The sequence below is a fragment of the Chlorocebus sabaeus genome, chromosome 20, assembly GCF_047675955.1.
Source record: "Chlorocebus sabaeus isolate Y175 chromosome 20, mChlSab1.0.hap1, whole genome shotgun sequence".
Lineage (NCBI taxonomy): Eukaryota > Metazoa > Chordata > Mammalia > Primates > Cercopithecidae > Chlorocebus > Chlorocebus sabaeus.
In genome coordinates, this window is record NC_132923.1 from 115,402,782 (window position 1) to 115,428,459 (window position 25,678).

Consider the following 25,678-nt stretch of genomic DNA (forward strand, 5'->3'; position numbering starts at 1 on the left):
GCCACCTACCCTGCCTAGGTGAGACGAACTGTGGAGACGTCATTTCCTAGGTGAGCTGCAGCTCACCAAGCCCAGGCCCGGTCCCAGGTGGAACAGATCCTGAAAGGCTTCTGCAGAATCCCTGCTGCACTGTCCTTGTGCCCTTGGCCATCCTTCCTCCCTTATCCCCGGCTGCATCTGTGCCCTGCAGTTTGTTTAAACAGAAAATCCCGTAGAAAACCTCGAGACTGTGGGAGCCTGCCTCCTTGGGTGCAGGGCCTGGGGGAAGGATCTCCCTCCATGGGGGGAAGAGTGGGTGTTGGGGTGGAGGGCAGTGTGCTCAGGGGTCGGGGCTAGTGACCCGGTGTCTGCTGACACAGCTCCAGTTGGGTGGGGAAAACAGCTTACTCTGAGGAAGAGCACTGGACTGCGTTCTGGGCGAGCTGGGTGCAGAAGAGGGACTTGGAGTGTTTGTTGAGTGAATGAGTACCTGCTGCAGAACTCAGAGCCCAGTGTCCTCTCAAGGTTGGGACCTGGGCTGCATGACTTTTCAAGAGGGGAGTGGAGGCGGCGTCTCCACTCCTCCCCTTTGTTCCTCCTCCTCACTAGGGCAAAGGGGAAGGGGGCTCCTGGGGGAAGGGGAGACAGGTGGGCAAGGAGGGGTTATTGGAGACTCTGTTCTTCATTCACTCATTCGTTCGCGGGAAGGGCAGAACGCCTGACCTCGCTGCGGAACTCTTGTACCCGGCATTTATTAAGCATCTACTGTACGCCAGGACCTGGGCCCAGCGCTTTACGTGCGTGAACTCATTTCGTCATCTCCAGGTCCTAGGAGGCCGGCGGCAGGAAGCCCACTTTAGAGATGAGAAATTCGAGGGGCAGGGAGGAGCGGGACATGCCTGCCGTGCAGACCCAGGCATCTGGGAGGGAGCTCCCAGCTCGTGATGATGGGGACGGATCCGCCGAGGAGCCCGGCGGCTCGAGAGGGCGGGAGGAGGGCGTCCCCCCAGCAGAGGGTCTGCGGCCTGGACCGGGGGCGGTGGCGGGGAAGGGGGTTGGGGAGGGGCTGCCCCGGGCCCCGCAATCCCCGCCCGGCCGGGCCCGGCTCGGAAAGTCCCGCGCAGCCCCCGCCCGGCCGGCCCAGGGCGGCGCGAACAAGCGGCCCTTTCTGCGCCGGCGGCCCCCGGCAGCTGGACCGCGGCCCGCTCCGGCGCTGACAGACCCCAGCTGGGGCGGGGGCGGGGGCGGGGCGGCCGCGTTGCCAAGGTGACCTGGGCGCGGGAAGGCGGCTCCAGCTTGCGCTGGCCGGGCCGGGCGGCGGCGGCGGCACCATGAGCGGCCGGAAGCGCAGCTTCACCTTCGGGGCCTACGGCGGGTAGGGCGCGGGGCGGGGCGGGGCGCGTGCGCGCGTGTGCGCCCGTGGGGGGAGCCCGTGAGTGGTGTGCGCGCGCTCGGGCGGATGGACCTGAGCTGTGACTGCTATGGGGGCTGAGCGTTAGACCTCAGTGCGCGCAGAGCTGTCATGTTGCGGCGCCTGTGTGTGTGTGTGTGTGTGTGTGTGTGTGTGTGTGTGTGTGTTTCTGTGTCTGTGTGTTCCCATTGCGTGTGCATGTGCCTGGGGGAGAGGTGAGTGCAGGGTGGACATTGCCGTGTTTGTGTCTAAGCACATGATAGTGGCGCTTATGTATGTGACTGGGGCTGCGGGGCTTCTGGGCCTGTGTGTGTGCATGTGTGTGTGCGTGCATGTGTGCGCGCCTGCTCACGTGTATAGGTATGTGGGAGTGGGGGCAGGCAGGTCAGGGGGAGGCTCTGCTGGACCTCCCACTTTGCCTCTGCAGCTGCTGGGCGCCTCACTGAGGCTCTGGATAAAGGGACTCTAGAAGCCCTTAGCAGGCCCTGCCCACCCTGGGCACCAAGCTGCCCTCCTTGCATCGTGGCTCTCGGGAACCACCTCCTCCCTGTGCCACTGGCTGCCTGGGCTTGGAAGCCTGGAGGAGATCAGAGTGGCAGCAGGTTCATCTTGGGGTCCAGGGGTGCAGAGGTGGGATGGGGATTTATGCCTGTTACAGAGATTTGGCAAATTGGAGGGAAGATGGATTAGACAGAGTGGGCTCAGAGCCCCTGCTCAGCCAGACAAGCGGCTCCATGACTTTCACCAGGCCCTGCCTCCCAGTGGTCAGAGGGACCCTGGGACTCACCTTGGGGTGTGGAGCGCTGGGGCTTGTGTGTGGGCATGGTCAGTGTTCTCTGAGCTATGGGGATTGTGTCCAAACTGCCTTCCCCTTGTGGACGCTCAACTTCTGAGGTGACCCCAGCAGAGGGGCGGGGTGGGGGGGAGGCCAGAGGCTGCCCCTCCATCTGGGGTCTTGCTTGCTGTCAGGTGACAGCTGGGCTACGCCCTGAGTTTCCTGGCCAGCTGACACCGAGGGGCAGCTCACAGGCTGGGTCCTGTTCTATGACCTTGGGCAAGTCCTGGCTTCTCTGACCTCCCTGTCTGCAGAGTCGGCCTTCCCCATCAGCCGTCCCTGGGAGCCCCCAGCCCTGCCCTTCGGAGGACGCCCCTTCACTGGCAGAGTTGGGCTGGGCTCCCTCCTCATCCCCTTCTTAGCTCTGGGCAGGAGGCGAGTTGTTTGTTGTCCCAACAGCTGCTCAGCCCCTGCCCCCAGCGGCACCGAGGTGCCCTCAGAGTGCAGTAGGAGAATCGGGGCGGGGCGGGGCGGGAGTGTTACCCAAACATGTGTTCTGGGGCTGGATCTGGGAGGATTTGGGGGAGACAAAGTCTGAGGTGCCCCTGAAGTCTTGGGGAGCAGGGTATGTGTGTTGGGATGAGGGTGGGGGGAAGCTCCTCCTAGATCTCCTCCCAGATTCGCAGACATTTGCTTCCTGGGTGGATATGAGTGAACAGCTTCAGGATTGAGGCAGGCTGCGGACCTTGGGGATGATGTTCTTTCTGCCCACCATAAACCATAGACATCCAGCAAACGGCTCCATCCTGCCTGGAAAGGCTCTAAGCTAGCCCCAGCTGCACACCTACGTCCTTGCCATGATCCCAACTGCTGTAGTCACTGTCCTACTCCACCTGTCCCCCTACCCCTGCTAACACCCCACAGCCCTGCCCCCTGCCCCACTGCCCCCAGTCTTGCCTCTTTTCCTGGCTCTTTAACTCCCCTGCCTTCCCATGTCCCTAATCTGACAGTTGAACCCCTGCAAGCCTAAGGGTATCCTTAGAAACAGGACCTTCTCCAGCCCCGCTGGGAGGGTGGTGCAGTGCAGGTGGGTCTGATTTGCTGGGCCAAGCTGGTGAGAAGGGATGTCCCCTCACCTGTGGCCCCTCTTATTGTGTTTCAGGGTGGACAAGTCCTTCACCCCTCGCCGGACTGTATGGTGAGTACTGGGGACTCTCAGGAGGGCCTGGGTTGCCTTGGCTGGTCCCTGCAGGTACCCCCAATCCATTCCTACCCCTGTGATGCCAGGCCAGACCTCACCAAGCCTCCAAACGTCCTCTCAGGGCAAGGGGGTGGGCAGACCATCTTACCAGGTCTGTCCCCAGAGTACTGTTTTAGAGAGCCTTGGAGGCAGGCAAAGCAGGTTCACATCTTCACTCTGCCACTGCGTGTGTGACCTTCAGCAATTCCTTAACCTCTCTGAACCTCAGTTTTCTCATCTGTGAAATGGGGATTAAAATACCCGTTAATAGGGTGTAAAGTAAAAAGAACAAAAACAAAAACTGGACCTGACATATTGTGGGCCCTTTTGCTTAAATGCTTCCTTCCTTTTTTTCTTCTCTATTTCTTCCCACCTCAGGTGGCTCCTTGCTGGGCCAGGGTTCCCTTAGCCTTTACTGACCCTGAATCCTCTAGTTACTTCCCGTGACAGCCCTCAGAATCGCCCCTCCTCCCATATTTCCTGTGTCTGGGGCTGCCCTCTCTTTGGAGGAGGAGGGAACAAAGCAACCTTGTCTGGAGCTTCCCAACACCAAGAGGCAATGGGTGGAGGTGCAACCTCACCTCGGGATACACCGTAGCACCCTGATGCCGCAGCAGGCGGGTGCCTCCTGGCTTCCCTGGCATCAGCATCATGTGGGCCTGGCTGGCTGCTCCTCCTGCTGCTTCACCTCCAACAGGAGAGCCCCCCCAGCTGCTCTGGCTGCTGCTTCCTGCCCCTGCTCAGGGCTTCCTGGGGTCCATGGGTCCTGCAGTACCCCCCAGCTGCTAGGCGACTCCCATCTGGCACCATTGTCCCCACAGAGCCCTCCTGGGAAGCCAGGCCTGGAGTGGGAGGCACACAGAGTGCCTTGGCTAAGCTCCCAGCCTGCCTTTCTATTTCCCTTTGATGCTCTCCATGCAACCTCAGGCCGCTTCCTCTCCCTTTCTGGGCATCGTCTCCTGCTGCTGTGCCTAGTCCATTTGAACCCCTCCTTCTGCAAGATGGTGTCCTATGCTCAGAGCAGGGGCAGACTGAGTGGGGGATACAGGCAGAGGTGAGGAAGGTGCCATCCTTTCCTTCAGGGAGTTCAGTAATAACACCACTGACAACTGCTACTTGTTGGGCACGTGCTATCTACTGGGTACTGCACTAGGTGCCTGACATATGTTATCTCATGTAACTTTGACCATACCTCAGAGTTAGGGACTATTATCTCTAATTACAGGTAAGAACAATGAAGCCCAGAGTGGGGAAATGAGTTGCCCAAGGTCACACAAGCAGTTGGGATTTGAACCTTGATCTTCCAGACCCTGTGCAGAGCCCAGAGCCTCACCTACTCTGTCCCAGGGCCACCAGGCCACAGGGATGGTCTGAACAAAGGATGCACTTGAGGGAAGACTCAGAGGCAGGGGCCACCCAGAAGGCCCACTCTAGGGAGCCCTAAGCCAAGAGTTAGAGTTAACAGCCCAGGACTGATTGTAACTGGCCAGCTGTGTGACTTTGGGCGAGTCCCATCCCCTCTCTGGGCTTCAGTTGACCCATCTATCAAGTAAAGATTGGCCATTCCCCCAGGACACGCCCCGTTACCCAAAATGCCTTGCCTGTGCCCTCCTAGCTGGAGCCGCTGTCCAAGGTGCTAACCGTAGGCTCTCCCTTCCCAGCTGCCAAAGGCCATCGCTTAACTCCAGTCCATGCTTGGCATATGGTTAGTGCTCAGTCAGTGGTGGCCATTTTGACCATTAATCATGATCTTCCGGCACTCAAGGCCTGTCTCCACCTCCTTTTCTAGTTTGGGGCTTGCTTCTCCCATGCCCTGTATTTCTGATCAATGGGAACATGGGCCCAGTCAGCATCACCTCCCCTTGATGTCCCTCCACTTCCATTTCCACAGGCCTTTGCCACACCTCCAGCCCACCTTTGTCACCATTTGTTGGGTGTTTTCTTTCTTGATCCCCACACCCCCATTCCCTCTTTAGAATGCCTCCTCTGCTGCTATAGAGCACGCATTCGTGAATCTTCCTGGGGTAGGGGAAAGAGCATGGACTTCAGAGTCTGACAGGTGTGGACTGGAATCTGCCTCTGCCACATTCTGGTTGTGTGACTTTGGCAAGTCATTTTCCCTCTCTGGGCCGCACTTGCTCCTCAACATGTGCTCGTTGAATAGGGCATTTCCGGAAGTTGACTTCAGGTGAGCTGCATGTGTTCACATAACCCGGCAGTGCAGAGCAGGCTCTGAACTCCTTGAAAGCAGAGGTGCTTCTGTCACTTTTTGTTTTTTCGGAGACAGGGTCTCATTCTGTCATCCAGGCTGGAGTGTAGTGGTGCAATCTCTGCTCACTGCAACCTCCACCTCCTGGGTTCAGGTGAATCTCTTGCTTCAGCCTCCTGAGTAGCTGGGACCACAGGTGTGTGCCATCACTCCTGGGTAATTATTTTTGTATTTTTAGACACCATGTTGGTCAGTCTGGTCTTGAACTCCTGAGCTCAAGTGATCCACCTCGGCCTCCCACTGAGTTACATTTGAGCTCAACTTAGCCCCACTTTCTCCCATAAAGGCCAGGCTGTACTTTTCTCATGTTTCTGTCCTCCACATGGTCTTGTACAACTACCATGCCCATAAATGCTTAATGCTTGTGGAATTGAATTGAATGTGTTCAGGGAGGGGAATGAGTAAAACCTTGTCAGTAGTCTGGAAAGGCTTCCTGGAGGAGGTGATTTCCCCCTACCCCTTTACAAAACAGGATTAAGAGGTTAGAGCTTGGATTAAGGGAGCAGTGAGTCCTGGTAGAGGCCAGATGTGATCATGGCTAAGTTCCCCTACGCACCCCCAACCCCTCTCAGCAGGTTGTCTGCAGTGGGGGACCTCAGAGTAGGTGTGCAGATGCAAGAGGAAGGAGGCCCAGTGTGAGGGTTGGGAGCCAGTGGGACAGTGGGTGACTCTGATTCTGCAGCCCTAAGGGACCCAGATGTCCTAGAATGGGGGCTGGACATTTAAAGTATATTCAAATGGATGGTGGGAGGTGGAGCGGTGTCAGGGTAGAGGAATGGCCAAGTGAACTAGCGCAAGGCAGGAGGGTTCTAAAAATACCTCTGGGAAGGGAAGAGTCAACTTTGGCCTTAAAACTAGGAGCCTGGGAGGTGGAGGCAGAACCCAGCAAGGATTAAGAGCTGACAGTGTGCCAGGCATTTTACTCTGGAGGTCTCATTAAATCATGGCATCGTTCCTGCAGTTTGGCCTGTTGTTCCCAGTTTAGAGGCCAAAACCAGGGCTGAGAGTGGTGGAGGCTTTGGCTCAAAGTCACAGCTGGTGAGGGCTGGATTTGAATCCAGCTCTTTCTTCTGCTGAGGAAGGGACGTTGGTCAGAGACAGTGAAGCTGCAGAAATGGGGAAGGTCTTGGATATGAGGCAAGGGAAGAGTGGGGAGTGATGTAGCCCTGAGTGCCACCCAAACGGAAGTCACTGCTCAGTCCACGTGTCCTACTGGGAATGCCCTTCTGGTTGATGAGATGTTTCCTCTTAACAGAATTGGTACCAGTTGCTCCCATATATGGAGCACTTCCTGTATCCCAGGCCCTGGGCCCAGCACTTCCCTGAATCATTTCATTCCATCCTGACACCAGCCTTACAGAATACTATCCGTCTCTTACTACTGTCAATCCCCATTTTACAGATGAGGAAACTGAGGCTCAGAGACAGGAAGCAGTGGCCCAGGGACATGCAGTCAGTGAGGGGCAAACCAAGACTGACAGTGGTGCCACTCTGAGGTCATGCCTTTAGCCCTTGATCTCCTGGATGCTGCTTGTGCTAAGTGGTAGGCTGGGATGGGTGGCCCTGTTCTCAGGTGGCTCCTTGTGGCGATTACTGAGCCAGAGGCCCTGGGGCCTGTGTGCTATTGCAGGAAGCACGAGGCTGGCCTCATTAGTGGCTCTGAAATGCCAAGCAGGCACGTCCCGCTGGGCCTCCTCATCTATTATGCATCTGGTGGGCAGGCCCCCGGCAGGCAGCTGGCAGTGCATGGGATGGGGGAGCTAGCAGCTGCTTCCTGAGCCCATGGCCGCCACTGTACCTCTGGGCAGGGATCTCCCAAGGCAAATGCCAAGGCCTCCTGCCTCATCCCCTTGGCCCAGCCAGGGTAAGGGGGTTCTACTGGGGGCAGGGACATGGATGCTGATCTCCAGCTCATTAGCCTGGCTATCCTAGCAGCCACTTTTCTTTATTTTATTTTTATTTTTATTTTTATTTTTTGAGACAGGGTCTCACACTGTCACCCAGTCTGGAGTGCAGTGGGGCAATCTCAGCTCACTGTAGCTTCGACCTCCTGGGCTCAAGTGATCCTCCTCCCTCAGCCTCCCAAAGTGCTAGGATTACAGGCATGAGCCACTGTGCCCAGCCGCTAACAGCCACTTCTAAGAGAGGCTGAGACTTCAATTGAGCTGGGGGTCATTTGGGACCAGAGTGGGCAGAGGTGGGCTGAAATAGAATCTTCAATGCCCAAGCTCCTGGCTGCACAGGGCGTCAGAGCAATAGAGCTGTGGTCATTTGTTCATCATTTATTCATCCAGCCACAGTAACCACTGAACACCTACTGTAGGCCAGGCATGGTTTTAGTTACTGCAGATTCAGCAGAAAATGAGACAGGCCTAGCCCCTATCCTCAGAGAGCTTGGTTTGGGCAGTACTTCACCTCTCTGAACCTAGATTTCCTCATCTGTAAAATCGGGAATGGGGAGGCAGACTATAAGTAAATAGACAAGGAAATAACCTCTGATAGGTACACTGAATTTCTTTTTCTTTTTTTTTGAGACAGAGTCTCACTCTGTCACCCAGGCTGGGGTGCAGTGGTGCCATCTTGGCTCACTGCAACCTCCACCTCCTGGGTTCAAGCAATTCTCTGCCTCAGCCTCCTGAGTAGCTGGGATTACAGGCGCCCGCCACCACGCCCAGCTAAATTTTTTTTCTTGTATTTTTAGTAGAGACAGAGTTTCACCATCTTAGCCAGGCTGGTCTTGAGCTTCTGACCTTGTGATTCGCCTGCCCTGGCCTCCCAAAGTCCTGGGATTACAGGCGTGAGCCACCGCGCCTGGCCGGGTCCACTGAATTTCAAAGCAAGGCTACATGCTAAAAAGAGCTGGTCCTCGCTGAGAGCTGAGCGTGCACCGGGCTGTGTTTCAGAGCACTTTGCACACATTCATGGGTTTGATCCTCACAACAGCACTGCGAGGCAAGACCGTTAGGAACCCTGGTTTAGGGCTGGGGAAACCGAGGCAAAGAGAGGTTAAGTAACCTGTTCAAGATCCCCTGGTAAAGCTGAGATTAGAGCCTAAGTAGCCAGGCTCCAGTTTGCCTGTCATCCCGTGCTGTATGGCTGGAAAATGAAGGAGTCCTGGAAAGCCTTTCTGAAGAGGGGATGTTTGAACCAAAATCTGAAGGATGAGAGGAGCTGGCCATGGGGGAGCTGGCGGAGTGTCCAGACAGAGGGAGCAGCAGGTGCAAAGACTCTGAGGCAGGGATGAACCTAGTGACAGAGAGACCCCCCCGCCGCTCTTCCAGGAAGGATCCCCTATAGCTTCAGGAGACAAGAGAAAATCCCCTCCACATGTGTTGTGGCTCTGGGACTGCCACTGTTTGGCTGTGTGATCTTGAGAAGTGGGTCCCCATCTCACTTGTATACAACCCTGCTATCCCACATCTATCCTCAGCATTATGAAGAGGGGGCTCTTGCAGCCCTGAGGTCCCTGGTCTGGTTGGCTCTGTGTGCCCCTACCTCCTGGTGGTGCTCAAACTCTGGTCTATTTGTCTGGGATGCATGGGAATATTTGAGTTCTGTTAGGTAGACCTGAGTTCAAATACCCAGCTCAACTTCCACTAACTTGCTGCGTGGCCTTACCCCGTCTACTCTGCCTCTCTGAACCTCAGATTGTCCATAACAACGGAAACAGTATTGCTTCGAATGAAATGAGTGCAGAGTGTATGCTCAGGGGGATGTTCTCCCTTCTAACTAAGCATTTGCATTTTGAGAGGAAAGACTCATTCACCCAAAGAGGGATTCTCTAGTGATAGAATTTTAGGCACTGTGGTGGCCACAGGCTGAGTAGATGATTAAGGAGGGGATTTTCTAATAGCCCAGATCCTGGAAAGGCCTTCTGAGTTCAGGATCTTCCCCAAAATTCATTCATTCCGCAAACTAATTCAACAAGCATTTAGTGTGGGGACACCCTCCTAGGGCCAGACCCTGTGCTGGGTGCTGGGGACATGATGGTGGAGATAGTAGATGAGGCCACTTCTTCTGGGGTTCAGAGTCTAGAGAGGGTCATACGGAAAGAGGTGGTTTGATGGGAATGACATGTGCTGACTAGGGAGATGTGAGTGTTGCTGAGAGCTCAGAGAAGGGACTCCTGCCCACATCTGGGAATCAAGGAAGGCTTCCTGGAGGAGGTGACTCAAAAGTTGAAGTGGGGCCGGGCGCGGTGGCTCAAGCCTGTAATCCCAGCACTTTGGGAGGCCGAGACGGGCGGATCACGAGGTCAGGAGATCAAGACCATCCTGGCTAACACGGTGAAACCCCGTCTCTACTAAAAATACAAAAAACTAGCCGGGCGAGGTGGCGGGCGCCTGTAGTCCCAGCTACTCGGGAGGCTGAGGCAGGAGAATGGCGTAAACCCGGGAGGCGGAGCTTGCAGTGAGCTGAGATCCGGCCACTGCAGTCCAGCCCGGGATACAGAGCAAGACTCCGTCTCAAAAAAAAAAAAAAAAAAAAAAAGTTGAAGTGGGCCAAGTGGCAGCGTGTGTGTGTGTGTGTGCGTGTGTGTGTGTGTATGTGTGTGTGTAGTGGGGAAGGGAGGTACACTGTAGGAGAATGTTCCAGGGACAGGAGGTGGCAGGTCAGCAATATGGAGGAGAAAAGCATGTGGTGGCACGTGCTGGACTGAGTTGGGCCTCACAGGTGAAGAGAAGATAGATAGTTACCAGGTCATGTCCCTGCAGGCCCCGCTGGGACTTCTGTGGGCTACACTGGAAGGCTGTGAACCCCCAAGCCACCATGGGAAGAGGCCTGCTAGGGTGCCAGTTGCCCACCCTCCTCCCTGCTCCAAGGAGCTGCTGTGTGATACTGAGTCAGTCCCCAGCTCAGGGAGGCCCTGGCTGCACCCTTAGTGCAGAGCTGTGGAAGCCCTGGAGCCAGTGTGGGCTGGGACTGCAGATGCTGTCTCAGCCACCGGCTGGCTGGGTGATGTCTCTGGATCTCAGTTTCCTCACCTATAAAATGAGGGCAATGAAAGTACTACCTGGAAGATTGGTGTGGGGATTAAATGAGATAATGGGTGCCAAGGCCTGAAACCAGGGCCTGGCACAGAGCACATCCTCCATAGATGCCAGCTATTGTGGTTACTGCCATCATCGTGGTCATGGTTACCTGCTGTGCCCGCAGTGGGTGCAGAATCTCACTCGGTGTGTAGACTCTGTCCTCTGGACACTTGCTGCCTGCCAGGGGGTGACCTGCCTGCCTACACGTGACCGTACGCCCCAGCCGTGGGCACTGGCCCTAGGCACTGACCCTGAGAACACTGGCTTTGGAGTCTGACAGGCCTGGTGCCAGGTCCTGGCCAGTGACCTTGAGGAGTCTCTCATCTTGCTGAGCCTTGGCTCGTCCCTTTGTGCAGTGGGGGTGTTCATGGCCCCGACCTCACGGTGAGTGAGAGGCAGTGAGGAGGTGCTTTTAAACAGCCGGCTGGTGTAACAATGCAGCTGTTTCTGACCCCATGCTGCAGGAGGGAAGAAACACGTGCCTGGGACCCACGTGACCTAGAGAAACATCACCCTCCCTCTCGGAGGCTCATTTTCTTACCTATGAAATGGGAAGATCAGCTGTGATGCACTCTGATGTGCTGGGGTTCTAGTGGAGTTAGCTTGTCACTAAGTTTGACCTGGTCCAGCTCTTTGCTTTGTGACATTGGGCTAGAGACTTAACCTCTTGGAACCTCAGTTTCCATGCCTGCAAATGGGCAATGTTCACCTCATGGGGTCTTTCAAGGCTTCCATTAGCCATTTGTTAATTCAACAAATACTTACAGAGTTCCTACCACATGCCAGGTACTAGTCTAAAGAATTGAGGATGCAGCAGTGAACCTGACAGACACGGTCCCTGCTTCACGCCCATTATCCTCCAGTGTAGGAGACAGAGAGCTAAAGGAAGTTTCAGATGGGCATTGTGTAGTACGGATGGGGTGGGTGTAAGAGCTGGCTTTGCCAAGGGTATCAGGGAGGGGCCTCTCTGAGGCCTGAACGGGAAGGAGCTGGCTGTGGAAAGGTAGTCCAGGAAGAGGGCAGAGAAAGTATAAAGGATTGGGGGCAGGAATAGGGCTCCTTCCCCTGCCCTAAAGCTGGAACATTCCAGATCATCTCCTGGCAGCAGGTGGAGGTGGCTGAGAAGGCAGAGAGGCTGGAAGCCCACTTCTTTCCGATCAGGAACTGCTGCCCAGTCAGGTGTGGTGGCTCATTCATACCTGTAATCCTAGCACTCTGGGGAGGCCGAGGCGGGTAGATCACCTGAGGTCAGGAGTTCGAGACCAGCCTGGCCAACATGGTGAAACCCTATCTCTACTAAAAATACCAAAAAAAAAAAAAAAAAAAATTAGCTGGGCATGGTGGTACACGCTTGTGATCCCAACTACTCGGGAGACTGAGGCAGGAGAATCACTTGAACCCAGGAGGTGGAGATTGCCATGAGCCGAGATCACGCCATTGCACTCCAGCCTGGCCGACAGAGCAAAATTCCGTCTCAAAAACAAAAAACAAAAAACCAGAGCTGCTGCCCACTAGGCAGGCCCTGTGGGGTGGTGGGGAGCGTGGGCAGCCATGGAAGACCAGGTGTGGCTTGAGCCTCAAGTGAGCTGGGCTGTGCAGGCAGGAGGCTGGGCTCCAACCTGTAGGAGCAGGCAGGGGTAGAGCTCACTGCAGGGCAGAGCCAGGCTGCCAACCTGGAGCCCACCTGACTGGACCTACCTGCACAAAAACCCTGGACCTATTTTAGGAGGGGCGTAGTGGGGGGCAAGGGAACTAGTGCTTGTTCTCCCTCACCCCAGCCAGCCTGGGCACTGGCCGCAGGTTGCCTTGGCCTTTCCCAGCCCACCTGCCTGCAGGCTGAGGAAAGGTTCTTTGAGATGACCCGTTACATGTACACACACACATATTTCCCTACTCACACCCATAGACTTGACCCTCGTAGAGACAGCTTCATCATGAACATAGAGGCACAGACATACACATTCATTCATGCAGCACATCAGACCCAAACAGACCCAGGCATGACCTGAGGAAACCCCATTTCTAGTGGGAGAGACTGACAGTAGCCTAATGGTCACACCACGAAATGTGCAAACGCAACAGGTAAATCCATGAAGGCCCAGGACGGGCTTCTGGGAAAGCTGGTCAGGTTGGGAGCAGCTTTTCCTGGTCTGGGGAGGGAGCTCTGGAAGACTGAATACAGACATAGCACCTGAAATGTGATCCAGGCGGACAGGAAGCGGGTAACAGGCAGGGGACACAGCGTGTGCAGAGTCCTGCAGGTGGGAAGGAGCACCTCGGGTTTGAGGAGCGGAAAGGAGTCTGGGGAAGGAGGAAAGAGGCCCTGGATGAAGCCAGAGACAGTGAGCGGGCGGGAGGGGGGCCGGGGATGGGGAGCAGACACGCAGGGCCTCGTGGGCCACGTGAGGCGGTTGCGTCTGGATCCTGCTCACAGCGGGAAGCCATTGGGGCCTTCTAGGCAGGTGGGTGGCGTGATCAGATCCAAAACATGCGACACAAGCACTTTCCCTCCCACACCCATTCACGCTCTTGCCGGGGCCTCCCATCTCCATTCTCACCCACAGAGTCACACACACCCTCTCGCACCACCAGGCAGAGCTTCAGAACACCCGGTGCCGACTCCCAGGAAAAGTGTCAGACGCCGCCCCGCCCACCGGCTGAGTCTGTGCGGCAGGGCCCTCTGGTCCAGCCAGGGTGGATCCTTGCTCACTCCACATCGGCACAGATGTGCACTTGACCCCTGCCTGCCCCCACACGGGTGAGGTCATAACTCTCTTCTACACGTGCAAGGTGGCTTCTAGCTTAGGGGGCACTTTCTCACTCGTTCTCTCATTGAATGCTCTCAGCAGCCCTGCAGGGAGAAATTCTCTCAACACCGTTTTATAGCCGAGGAAATAGAGGCTCAGAGAGGTGAAGGGACTCTCCCTAGGCCACACAGCTAGAGCTTGGCACAGGCAGGATTTGAACTCAGGTCCATCTGACTTCCAGGTCTTGTTCTGTGGCCCATCCAGACTCAGGCACACTCAGGTGTGCTTGTCACCTTCCCAGGCTCTCAGTGAGAAGGTGACAAGTGACCTTCAATAGCAAATCTATCCACAAACAGGTTGATCAACACAGAAAGTTATTTAGAGCTCCAGGGAAGGGCCTGGGCCAGCACGTGCCCACCTGCCTGGTGACCCTGAGGCTTCTGGGGGTAGTGCCAGGGGTGGGGCTGGGCACCTGCCAGCCTGGGGCAGCTCAGGGCGTGGAGCCTGCGCTAGGAGCAGAGCCTACATTTACATTTACAAATGAGGTAGACAGCTCTGTGCCCACACATGCTAACTTGGCTGGCCTGGCTTCCAGGACGTGCCAGCTGAAGTCTCAGGGCACATCCCTGGGTCCAGCTGCCTGGGCCGCTTCTGTGCTGCCTCTGTTCTTCCCTGACCCTTGGAGCAGGTTGCCTAATGCCTAACGTAGTGGAAAGAGTGTGGGCTTGGGAGCCAGCCAGAATGGACCCAGCTCTGTCATGCCTGGCTCAGGGACATTGGTCATGGTGTTTAGTCTCTTATCGTGTCAGCTTCTCCCCCTTGGAATAAGGGGTGAGTCATACCTCCCTCTCAAGGTGATGGAAAAGGGTAAAGCAGTCAGGTGCTCAGAGAGCTGAGTCAGAGTGAGTGCTCAGCTCTCTAAAATCTTTAATTTTTTTTCTGATTACACAAATACTAAGTGTTCATGATAAACATCCAAACTGTGCACAAAAGTATTTGCCACAGAAAGCAGAAGTTCCTAGTGGTCCTGCTTCTCAGAGATAAGCCATGTAAACTTGCTTTTTGTTTTTGTTTTTGTTTAAAGAGAGAGAGGATGGACAGACAGACATAGCCCAACTGGGCTTCATCCCATTCAAAATTCTGAGAGCTGTTGGGCCTTAGGATCCCATACGCAGTAAGCCCCTTTTCTCTCTCTCTCTCTTTTTTTTTTTTTTTTTTTTTGAGACAGAGTCTTGCTCTGTTGCCCAGGCTGGAGTGCAGTGGTGCAATCTTGGTTTACTGCAACCTCTGCCTCCTGGGTACAAGCGATTCTCCTGCCTCAGCCTCTTGAGTAGCTGGGATTACAGGCATGCACTACCATGTCCAGCTAATTTTGTATTTTTAATAGAGATGGGGTTTCACCATGTTGGTCAGGCTGGTCTCAAACTCCCAACCTCAGGTGATCCACCCGCCTTGGCAAAAGTGCTAAAGTGCTGGGATTATAGGTGTGAGCCACCGCGCCTGGCCTTTTTTTTTTTTTTTTTAACAGGATCTTGCTCTGTTACTCAGGCTGAAGTACAGTGGTGTGATCTTGGCTCACTGCAGCCTCAACCTCTCAGGCTCAATCGGTCTTCCCACCTCAGCCTTCTGAGTAGCTGGGACTACAGGCATCCATCACCATGCCTGGCTAATTTTTGTGGTTTTTGTTTTTGTTTTGTTTTTTTTGGTAGAGGTGGGGTTTTGCTAGTTGCCCAGGATGGTCTTGAATCTTCAACTCCTGGCTTCAAGAGATCCGCCTGCCTTGGCCTCCCAAAGTGCTAGGATTACAGGCATGAACCACCACTACCAGCTAACCATGTAAACTTTGACATGTAATTTTAAATGTTTACAAATGAGATTTTTGTTGTGCGCAACCCGCTTTATTCACTTAACAATAAGCCTCAAACACCCTTTTCCATCAAGACTAAAGACCTTCTTTGTCATTGCTGTATAGTATTTCATGGTTTGATATATTTAACTAATCTCCTTGTAATGGACATTGAAGTGGCGTCCAGATGTTTGCGGTTGCAAACCCTGCTTCATGACTGTTTTTTGTTCATATATCTTTATGCATTTGTGTACTATTTCTGGAGAATAAATGCCTAGAAATGGGGTTGCTGGACCAAAGAGTATGCACATTTTAATCTTTAATAGGAGGCGAAACAGGCCTCCTAAGAAGTAGTGGCAATCTCTGTGCCCCCAGCAGATCTGGGAAAGTCTGTTCCCTTTTGGGAATTCATCCATTGCTTCTGCCCTCAGCACAGGGATCCTAGAGTCAGCAAGAGGCATAGAATTCCAGATGTGGGGCTGGGTGCAGTGGCTCACTCCTGTAATTCCAGCACTTTGGAAGGCTGAAGCGGGTGGATCACTTGGGTCCAGGAGTTCAGACCAGCCTGGGCAACATGGTGAAACCCTGTCTCTACAAAAAATAAAATAAAATAAAAAATTAGCCGAATGTGGTGGCATGCATCTGTGGTCTCAGCTACTTGGGAGGCTGAGGTGGGAGGATCGCTGGAGCCTAGGAGGCAGAAGTTGGAATGAGCTGAGATCTCACCACTGCACTCCACCCTCAGTGATAAAGTGAGACCCTGTCCCCCCACCACCAAATAATAATAATAATAATTTCAAATGTGGGAGGCACTTGAGGTCCTCTAGTCAAACCCCCCACCACTCCTCCCATTCCCACACCTCGAGATCTCCCTGGCTGCACCTCTGAGAAGCTCACTCTGCCTTTGCTTGATGGGGAGCTCAGCACCTTACATGGCAGGTTGCTCCGGTTGCTTTCCCTTCCTCCCTCCCTCCCTCCCTCCCCCTCTCTCTCTCTCTTTCTTTCTCTCTTTCCTTCTTTCCTTCTTCCTTTCTTCCCTTTTCTTCCTTTCTTCCTCTCTTCCTTTCTGCTTCCTTCCTTCCCTCCCTCCTTTCTTCCTGCTTTGCCTTTCCTTTCCTTTCCTTTCCTTGCCCTGCCCTGCCCTGCCCTGCCCTGCCCTTCCCTTTCTTTTTTCCTTTCCTTTCCTTTCCCTTTCTTTCCCTTTCTTTTCTTTCTTCTTTCTGATGGAATTTTGCTCTTGTTGCCCAGGCTGGAGTGCAATGGCGCGATCTCGGCTCACTGCAACTTCCGCCGCCTGGGTTCAAGCCATTCTCCTGCCTCAGCCTCCCAAGTAGCTGGGATTACAGGCATGCGCCACCACACCCGGCTAATTTTTGTATTTTTAGTAGAGATGGGGTTTCTCCATGTTGGTCAGGCTAGTCTCAAACTCCCGACCTCAGGTGATCCGCCTGCCTTGACCTCCCAGAGTGCTGGGATTACAGGCGTGAGCCACCAGGCCCAGTCTAGGTTGCTTTACTCTTGGGCAGCTGTGTTTGTCCCATCTTTTCTACCTTCTCACAACTTCCACCTCAGAGTCTTGTCTCAGTCCTCAGGCACCTACAGAGGAAGAAAGGGAGGAAGAGAAGGGAAGGCCAGGAAATGCTCATGGTGAATGTTAAGCACTTTACACCTATGCACTCATTTAACCCTCAGAGGTCAACACTGCTGTCCCCATTTTATAGATGAGGAAACTGAGGTTCATAGTGGTTAAGTAACTTGTCCAAGGTCACACAGCTGTTATGTGGCAGAGTTAGGATTTGCACTGAAGGATCTGGCTCCAGAGCCCACACTGATGCTACACTGCCTCTCCAGGCAGGAGCCTGCAATTTATTGAGCACCTACTGTGTCCTCAGCTCTAGGCTAGTCAGGTTGTCCATATAATACCTAATTTTTTCCACACAACAATCCTGCAAAGTTGGTGTTACTCTCCCATTTTGTAGCTGAGGAAACTGAGGCTCAGAGAAGAGAAGTGACTTAGAAGAGTCAAAGGTCCTCTCCACTGGGAAAGCCCTCCTCCAGGGTTCTGCTTCCAACCAGTCCTTGGTGGACTCAGTTTCCAGTTTCTCTTCCTCCCATTTGCCCTCTGTAAATGGATGGGAGAGCCGGCCTGAGGCCCAATTTTCAGTAGAGAAACTGAAGCTTGGAGAGGTTATGGTGACTTAATCCTGCACACACTGTGATCTAGGGGCAGAGGGAGGGCTTCTCCATGTCACCTTTGGTTAGGAGATGGTGACCTTGTCTATCCCCATGGGGGTTTCGCCTTGGCCTGGGCAGTCACCCTGCCTGGGGAGTTGTGAGAGGCAGGGACTTCTGCTCACCAGCCTGGCCTGGAGCCTATGAGGCAGCAGCCCCAACCCCAGCTAGGGCTGGTGCAGAGCGGGAGGGAAGGATTAAGCAAGGCCTCAGCAATGCGGGACTCACTGTCTAGGCAGTGAAACCAGAGGTGCCTCAGGAACAGTCTAGGCAGGTATCTCTGAGGCTCTGCTTTGAGATGGGGGAGGCCTGGTTCACCCCACCTCTGATCCCAACACCCAGCACCACTGTTCGGTCCAGAGCAGACCTCAGGACATGTGTTCTGAATGAATGACTGAGCAGAGGAATGAAGGGCAGATGGGGAGTGGGTGGATGACCGAGTGGGTGAGTGAGTGAAGGAATGCCTGGAGCTCAGAGAAGGGAGACCCCCTGGGCTGCGGAGGCTGGAGGGGACAATGTAGGGAGTGAGGAGAGACAGAAAGCGCAGGCAGCTGTAATACCACGTAGGGGCTGACGGGTGCTAAGAAGGTCGCCCTGGCCCAGCCTTGCCCATCAGTGGGAGCTCTGTCCCATCAGTGGGAGCTCTGACGTGGGCAAGGGGCAGAGCAGCTGGGGCTGAGCTTCAGGCTGGAAGCTTGGAAGTCACGATCTCCGTCCAGGCTCCAGTTTTCTTCCGGGCAGAATGGAGATAGCATTACTGCTCTGTGTTCCTCAGGAGGCTGTTGAGAGGGTTGATGGCGAAGCCAGTTTGTAAACTGTAAAGCGCCAGCGCCAGGCTGGGGAAGCAGATGTTGTTGTCCAGCAGGAAGAGGCCCTGTGGCCAGGTCATCTCAGAGTCACTCCTCCTCCTTACCCCAGTGCAGGGGAGGAGTCAGTCCTCACTGAAGTCCACAGGGAGGTGGGAAGGGTCGGGTTTTGGCCACAGTGGGGCTCGGGCCACCTGGGCAAGGGAGACAGACGCTGGACAGACAGCAGGTAAATGGGCGGCCCGGTTCCCAGGTGCTGTGCTCTGGGCAGGGACTGGTCCCGTGACCGCCTCTCTGGGCTGCCAACCTGTTATTTGTTCAGGAGGCCTCTGCCTGGCCCAGCTCCGGGATCCGGGTGTCTCGGCACACAGCCAGCATGGGGCGAGGGTGGAGGCCCCATGTGCCACCTTCCTGCCCACCCCTCTGCCCAGATTGGAGCCTGAGTCCCCCACCCACACCCCCAGGGGGACCCTGCCAGCTGTGTCACTTGGTAGCTGTTGAGGCCCTTGGCCCATCATGAAACCTCACTAAGCCTCTGCCTCCGTATCTCTGAAATGGGTGAAGATAGCAGCCTGAGGTCAGGGTTGTTGTCATAAGGATTAAATGACATCACAGTGCCCACATGGCAAACAGTCCCCCGCCCCTCCCCTACTCCATCCCCACACTCCCTCTGGAGTCCTGGGAGAGGTCGAAGGTGCCCAGGGAAAGGCAACACAGGAGCCTCCCATGTCTATGCCTGGCTGCTTAGGCTCCTGGTGGGCTGGGGAGGAGGGGGCCAGGTTCCCTGGACCTAGCTTTGAAAACCTGCTCAACTGGCTGCCCCGCCACCTTCCCTGGCACCTTGGCAGGGACAGGGGCAAGCCAAGGGGAGGGCAGTGCCGGCTGGTTGAGCTCAGAAAACAATGGGCCTCTGTGCCCCCCTGGGAGGGGGCAGTTCTGGGGCAGCCACTTGGTTCTGGTTTCAGGAGATTCGAGTCCCCTCAGACCTGATGCCCATGGCTAGGAGACCCGGCTCTGGCAGCCCCCCAACCCCCATCCAGAGGAGCCTCTCTCAGAGTTGCCCTCCGCAGCCCCCTTCTCACTGGGAGGTCTGTGCCTTTGTCCTCATCCCCCACCCTACCTGGGTGGTAGAACTTGGTAGAACCAGGTTGATCTAGAAACCAGGAAGACCCCAGGGAACTGGACCCAGGCCTCCCCCTCCTGACTTCTGATGACCAGTGCTGGACTGGCCGGAACCCCTCAGGCCCCTGTTCCAGGCTGCTCCCCCCCACCGAATTCTTCTCTGCCCTGTGTTCATTGGCTCCCTGAACCCCTCCCCCGCCCTCCCAGACCACCCCCTCTTTCCATATCCGGTCTCCCAGCCTGCGTGCAGTGGGTGGCTGTCCTCAGGGTGGGCTCCTCCTGCTCTTGCTCCAGGCACTGTCGCCTGTCCAGATCCCCATTCCCCTGCTCCCGGTCCTAGCCTTCTTGCCTTGATCGTCCTGTTCCACCTGCCCTGGCCACCAGAGTTTCACCTGGTTAAGTTGAATTTCAAAGCATCAATGGTTCACTAGGCAGAAAAGCAGGAGAAGGCACCGCCAGCAGAGGGGAGTGCCTGTGAACAGTGTGGCTGGTTAGGAGAGCTGCCTGCAGCCTGGGGAGGTTAGGACAGAGCCAGGACAGGCGGCTGGGGCAGGACAGGAAAGGGGAGGTATGAGGTTGAGGCTGGAGGGAGTCAGCAGGGGCTGGACCCACTGGGAGACCACCATCCAGGGCAGCTATCTCTGGGGGGCCAAAGGGTCAAAGGGCCAAGCCCACCACCCAGGACAGCCCCACCACACTTCTGGTGCCCTGAAAGGGTTGGGCTCTCCGGAAGAGTGGCCAATAATAATAGTTACAAGCACTTTACAGCAGCTCTATGAAGGGGGTACATTATCTCTCATTTTGCAGATGAGAGAAAAAGGAGCCTGTCACTACCCCTCCAGCTGGTTAACATGTGAGAAGCACCCCAGAGAGGCGTCTGGCCACCCGTGCTTGGTATTCCCCTCTTCCCCACCATTTCTGGGTCTGACCGTGATGTTTTGTTGGTTTGTTTCCATTGTAGAGACAGGGTCTTGCTCTGTCACCTGGGCTGGAATGCAGTGGCACCATCATGGCTCACTGTAGCCTGGAACTTCTGGCTCAAGTGATCCTCCCACCTCAGCCTCCTGAGTGCCTGGGACTACAGGTGTGAGCCACTGCAGTGGGCTGGTTTTTTAATTTGTTTGTAAAGATGGCCTACCTCAGCCTACCAAAGTGCTGGGATTGCAGGCATGAACCACGGAGCCTGGGCTGGCCCTGCTGTTTTGCAGTGTGGAACTCCCTTGAGATGTGCCCGCCCTGGACTGGTGGAAGGCCTGTGATCTTATCCCTGATCTGTTGCCCAAGGCCTTACTGGCTGACTTTGAGGTCACGTTTTCACGTCTCTAAGCCTCAGTTTGCCCTTCTGGGAATTGGGGATCCTAGTGACCGCCTTATCTCCACTCCAGTTCCGGTGAGAGTCCCAGGAGTGAGCAGATAAAGAAGGCTTTTGAAAAGTACAAAGAGCTGCACTCACGATGGTGCGATTATTATTGTTACCTCGATGCAGAGATAAGGGAGGGGGAGGAGGTGCAGTGACAGTTGCCAAGAAACCCGGGAGCTGTCAGCAGCGGCTTCCAGCCCAGCCCATCCCACTCAGGAGCTGGGCCCTTCCCCCACACCCCTGCCTCACCCTTTCCCTGGAAAAGGTGCGTGTTCTCCCCGAGAGGGAGAGATAGCCACCACACAGACACAGGGGCTGAAGGTGACCCCGGAATGTGCCTGGCCCAGACTCCAGGTTGGCTCCAGCTTTCCATGTGACCTTGGGCGAGTCACCTCCTCTCTGGCTGCTCCCATTTCATGTGTCAGAGGAAGCAGCGGGCAGGTGTCCAGGCCAGAGAGGGCAGAGCTGGAGCTGGGCCTAGGGAAGGCGCTTGGCAGTGGCTGCAGGAGCCAGGGCCGTGATGGGAGGTCACTGGGGCAGGAGGCCAGGTGACGGGACTGAGGGCCTGGGCTGGGGGCAGTGGGATGCACGCTGTGGAAGGGACACTGGACTGGAGTCACACCTCAGCCCTGCCCTTTCCCGGTGTGCGACCTGGGGCTTGTCACTGAACCTCTCTGAGCCTCAGTTTTCTCATCTGGAAAAAAGGTTTATATCTCATCTGGATTTTCTTTTTTTTTTTTTTTTTTTTTTTTGAGACAGAGTTTTGCTCTTGTTGCCCAGGCTGGAGTGCAGTGGCGCGATCTCGGCTCACTGCAACTTCCGCCTCCTGGGTTCAAGCGATTCTCCTGCCTCAGCCTCCCGAGTAGCTGGGACTACAGGCATGTGGCACTATTCTCAGCTAATTTATGTATTTTCAGTAGAGACGGGGTTTCACCATGTAGGCCAGGCTGGCCTCGACCTCCTGACCCCAGGTGATCCACCCGCCTCATCCTCCCAAAGTGCTGGGATTACAGGTGTGAGCCACTGTGCACGGCCTCATCTGGATTTTTACTAAGTTGCTGTGGCGCTCGAATGAAACAATGCCAGTGTAAGCTCCAGGGTGCTGCGCAGATGTGACCACGGTCATGGCAGGGGGAAGGAGGAGAGGGGAGAGCTCCCCATGTCCCGGCATGCTCTGGGCTCCTCCCAGCTGCTGCCGCCCAGGAGGAATGCAAAGCATTTTAAGCTGAGCCAGGCCAGGGAGGTTTTTGGAGACATAGGGAAGGGATAGAGACCAGGGGGACCTCCATGATGTGAACTGAATGGAGAAGACCAGGAGGAGACCAGGGTGGGAGAGGAGAGAGAAGGGGAGGGACAGAGAGGTTCGGGTTCATGAAGTGGGAGGAAATGACCACATTGTGGGTGGTCTGCCAAGGCCAGAGGAAGAAGGGGATTGGAGAGGTGCTGGGAAAGGTGGGGCAGAGACGGGTGAGCTGGCGAGGAAGGCTGAGCGGGAAAGGATGTGAAGCAGAGAAGGGCAGAGGGCTGGTGAGGAGGGGAGAGGCTTTCATTCGTTGCTTCAAAAGTATTTACTGGGGCCAGGTACAGTGGCTTACTCCTGTAATCCTAGTGTTTTGGGAGGCCAAGGTGGGAGGATCACTTGAGACCAGGAGTTCCAGACCAGCCTGGGCAACACAGCAAGACACCCGTCTCAAAAAAAAGAAAAAAATTTAATTAGCCGAGCACACACCTGTAGTCCCAGCTACTAGGAGGCTGAGGGGGAAGGATCACTTGAGCCCAGCAGTTCAAGGCTGCAGTGAGCCATGATCATGCCACTGTACTCCAGCTTGGGTGACAGAGCAAGACCTCATTTCTTAACAACAACAAAAGGCCAGTCGCAGTGGCTCATGCCTGCGATTGCAGCACTTTGGGAGGCTGAGGTGGGAGGATCTCTTGAGCCCAGGAGTTCCAGACCAGCCTGGGTAACACAGGGAGACCTCACCTCTACTAAAATTAGCTGGGCATGGTGGTACCTGTAGTCCCCGCAACTTGGGAGGCTGAGGAAGGAGGATGGCTTGAGCCTAGGAGTTTAAGGCTGCAGTGAGCTTTGATCATGCCACTGCACACCAGCCTGGGCAGCAACAGCAAGACCCTGTCTCAGAAAAAAAAAAGAAAAAGAAAAAGAAAAAAGTGTTTATTGAGCAACTGCTATTTACTAAGTGTCAGTATAGTGTAGTGTTAAGGGTACCACAACCAGATGTTGGGGGAGGTCAAATCTTCAGACCTTCATTTACTGTGGGTGACCTTGGACAAGTTACTTAACCTCTCTGTGTCTTAGTTCCCTCCTTTGAAAAATGCAAATTAAATGAGTTAATACAATAAAGTAGAGCAGAGCCTGCACGTAGTAAGCTCTATATCAGCTGTGTCTGCCACTGCTGTTGTTACTATTACCTTTCCAACTTGACTTGAGGTGCTGGGTCAAGTTCCTGAGCTGGAAATTGTAAGGCTCTGTGGGGAGGTCCACAGGATTGGCCATACATGTTATAAAGTTCAGAGTTTGGGCTCTGAAGTCAACAAACCTGTGTCCAAATGCCTGCCCTGCCTCATTGCCTGTGTGACCTTGGGCAAGTTAACGCACCTTTCTGAGCCTCATGTGGAAAGCAGGCAGTTTCTGAACATCTGCCTCATTGGGGAGCTATGAGGATTAAATTAGATTATGCAAGATGCCGGGTAGGTCGTGGCTTTGTCATTCCTGTCCCTTTTCTACCCCTTCAGGTCTGGGGATGGATGGATAGGCAGTGCCCAGAGCCTCCAGTTTCCTTCTCTGTCCCCATCCTGGAGCCCATCCCTTCCCCTGCCCCTTACGACCTCAGCAATGGCTTTTTAGGTGGAGTTGCCTTCGGGGAGCAGGACTCTGGCCAACCAGGAACTGGAGAGCCAAGGGCCCTGGGATGGGGTCCCAGGTGGAAGCCAGAGCACCCTGGCCTTCAGAGGCCACTCTGGTTCTGCACCCACATGAGCAATCCTGAGTGAAATGGACACCTCCACATGGGGAGACTGAGGCAGAGAGGGTTCTGGAAGGGGGTTTGTCAGGGACTACTGCATGGCTATCATATGAGCCTAGGGGAAGACAGAAGGGCACCGGGACTAGCCTGATCACAAGCAACAGCCACCACTGGGCAGCCACAGCCACACCCAGCACTCCAGCACTAGCAGGGGTGGCCAGCTTTACCTGCTTCTACCCCAGGACTTCCTGACCCCCAGGCAGCCTCTGCCCTCCACCCCACTGCAGGATCCCTAGTTCCTGAAGGGCATGTACTTTAAATTCCGGCTGTATCCCCCATTCGCTAGAGGAAGTGGCTTTGCCTCTCTAAGCTTCAGCTTCTCTATCTGTGAAAATGGAGAGAAATAATACCCACCTTCTAGCACAGTAGTTGTGGGAGAGGATGCTTGACCCAGTCCCAGTCACATAGTAGGTTTCACCAAAGAGACCCCATGGGAGCCTTAGTGGAATTTCCTGGAACCCACCCTCCCTCCCTTCCTTTCTTCCTTTTTTTTTTTTTTTTTTTTTCTGAGGTGGAGTCTCCCTGTGGAGCCCAGGCTGGAGTGCAGTGGTGTGATCTCAGCTCACTGCAACCTCTGCCTCCTGGGTTCAAGCAATTCTGCTTTAGCCTCCCAAGTAGCTAGGGTTATAGGTGCCCACCACTGCACCCAGCTAATTTTTGTGTTTTTTTGTTTGTTTGTTTGTTTTTGAGATGGAGTCTCGCTCTGTCGCCAAGCTGGAGTGCAATGGCGCAATCTTGGCTCACTGCAACCTCCACCTCCCGGGTTCAAGAGATTCTCCTGCCTCAGCCTCCCAAGTAGCTGGGACTACAGGTGCACGCCACCACACCCAGCTAATTTTTGTATTTTTACTAGAGACGGGGTTTCACCATGTTGGCCAGGATGGTCTCGATCTCTCGACCTCATGATCTGCCCATATTGGCCTCCCAAAGTGCTGGGATTACAGGTGTGAGCCACCACACCCGGCCTGTATTTTTTTTTTTCAGTAGAGATGGGGTTTCACCATATTGGCCATGGTTGGCCAGGCTGGTCTCGAACTCCTGACCTCAGGTGATCCACCTGCCTTGGCCTCCCAAAGTGCTGGGATTACAGGCGTGAGCCATCACACCCGGCCCGCCTGTAACCATTTCTATGGACCTCTCTTTAGTCCCCACCCTCCCACTCCAGACTCTCCCCATGTCAGTGTACCTTGCAATATGCAGGAACCTGCGCGTAGGGACATTCCTTTGCTCACAATCCTTCAGTGACCCCCCAACCTTCATTCATTTATTCAGTCATTCAACAAATAGTGAAACTTGGGGAGCCAGAGTTTACCATGAACAAATGATGTGAAAGTATTATTGAGTGAATTCCCATGAGCTGCCCAGGCTCTGCAATGAATGTTTTTGGAAACTGAGGCTGAGAGAGGCTGTGTCACTAACTCAAGCTCACCTAGCCAGTCAGTGCCTGAGACTTTCTCCCCTACACTGATGCCACAGGCTTGAAATGCCACTGCCACCGTATCTTTCCTTTTGGGTCAAGCGCTGGCCAGTGCAGACCCCTCTTGTAAGATGCTATCACCCCTGGGAGGTGGAGAGGCCTCTAGTGCATAAGTGGGGCTGTGGATGGTTCCTCTGGACCATTTCTCCTGCTGGAGTAGCTGGGCTGAGTGGAATTAGAAGGGAGGCTCAGACTGGGCACAGTGGCTCACTTTGGGAGGCTGAGGCGGGCGGATCACCTGAGGTCGGGAGTTCAAGACCAGCCTGACCAACATGGAGAAACCCCGTCTCTTCTAAAAATACAAAATTAGCCGGGCATGGTGGTGCATGCCTGTAAT

At 54.9% G+C, this 25,678-nt stretch overlaps 1 protein-coding gene across 20 annotated transcripts in view; it reads left to right on the forward strand.

Moving 5' to 3' along the window:
* Positions 1 to 25,678, forward strand: part of RAP1GAP (RAP1 GTPase activating protein) — a 74,027-nt gene that overhangs the window by 16,376 nt on the left and 31,973 nt on the right. For 8 of the 20 annotated variants that reach the window (XR_005241066.2, XR_005241203.2, XR_012089760.1 and 5 more), the window contains one exon: positions 3,328 to 3,363. The exons of 6 other annotated variants lie outside the window; for them this stretch is intronic. Coding sequence is in view for 4 of the 14 variants with exons in the window: in XM_038000784.2 (XP_037856712.2) it covers positions 1,311 to 1,354; positions 3,328 to 3,363 (80 nt within the window). In the remaining 10 variants the exon portion in view is untranslated. Of the gene's footprint in view, positions 1 to 1,233; positions 1,355 to 3,327; positions 3,364 to 25,678 lie in introns of those variants that run through there. 6 more of the 20 variants (XR_005241283.2, XM_038000784.2, XM_038000828.2 and 3 more) reach the window with 2 other exon arrangements.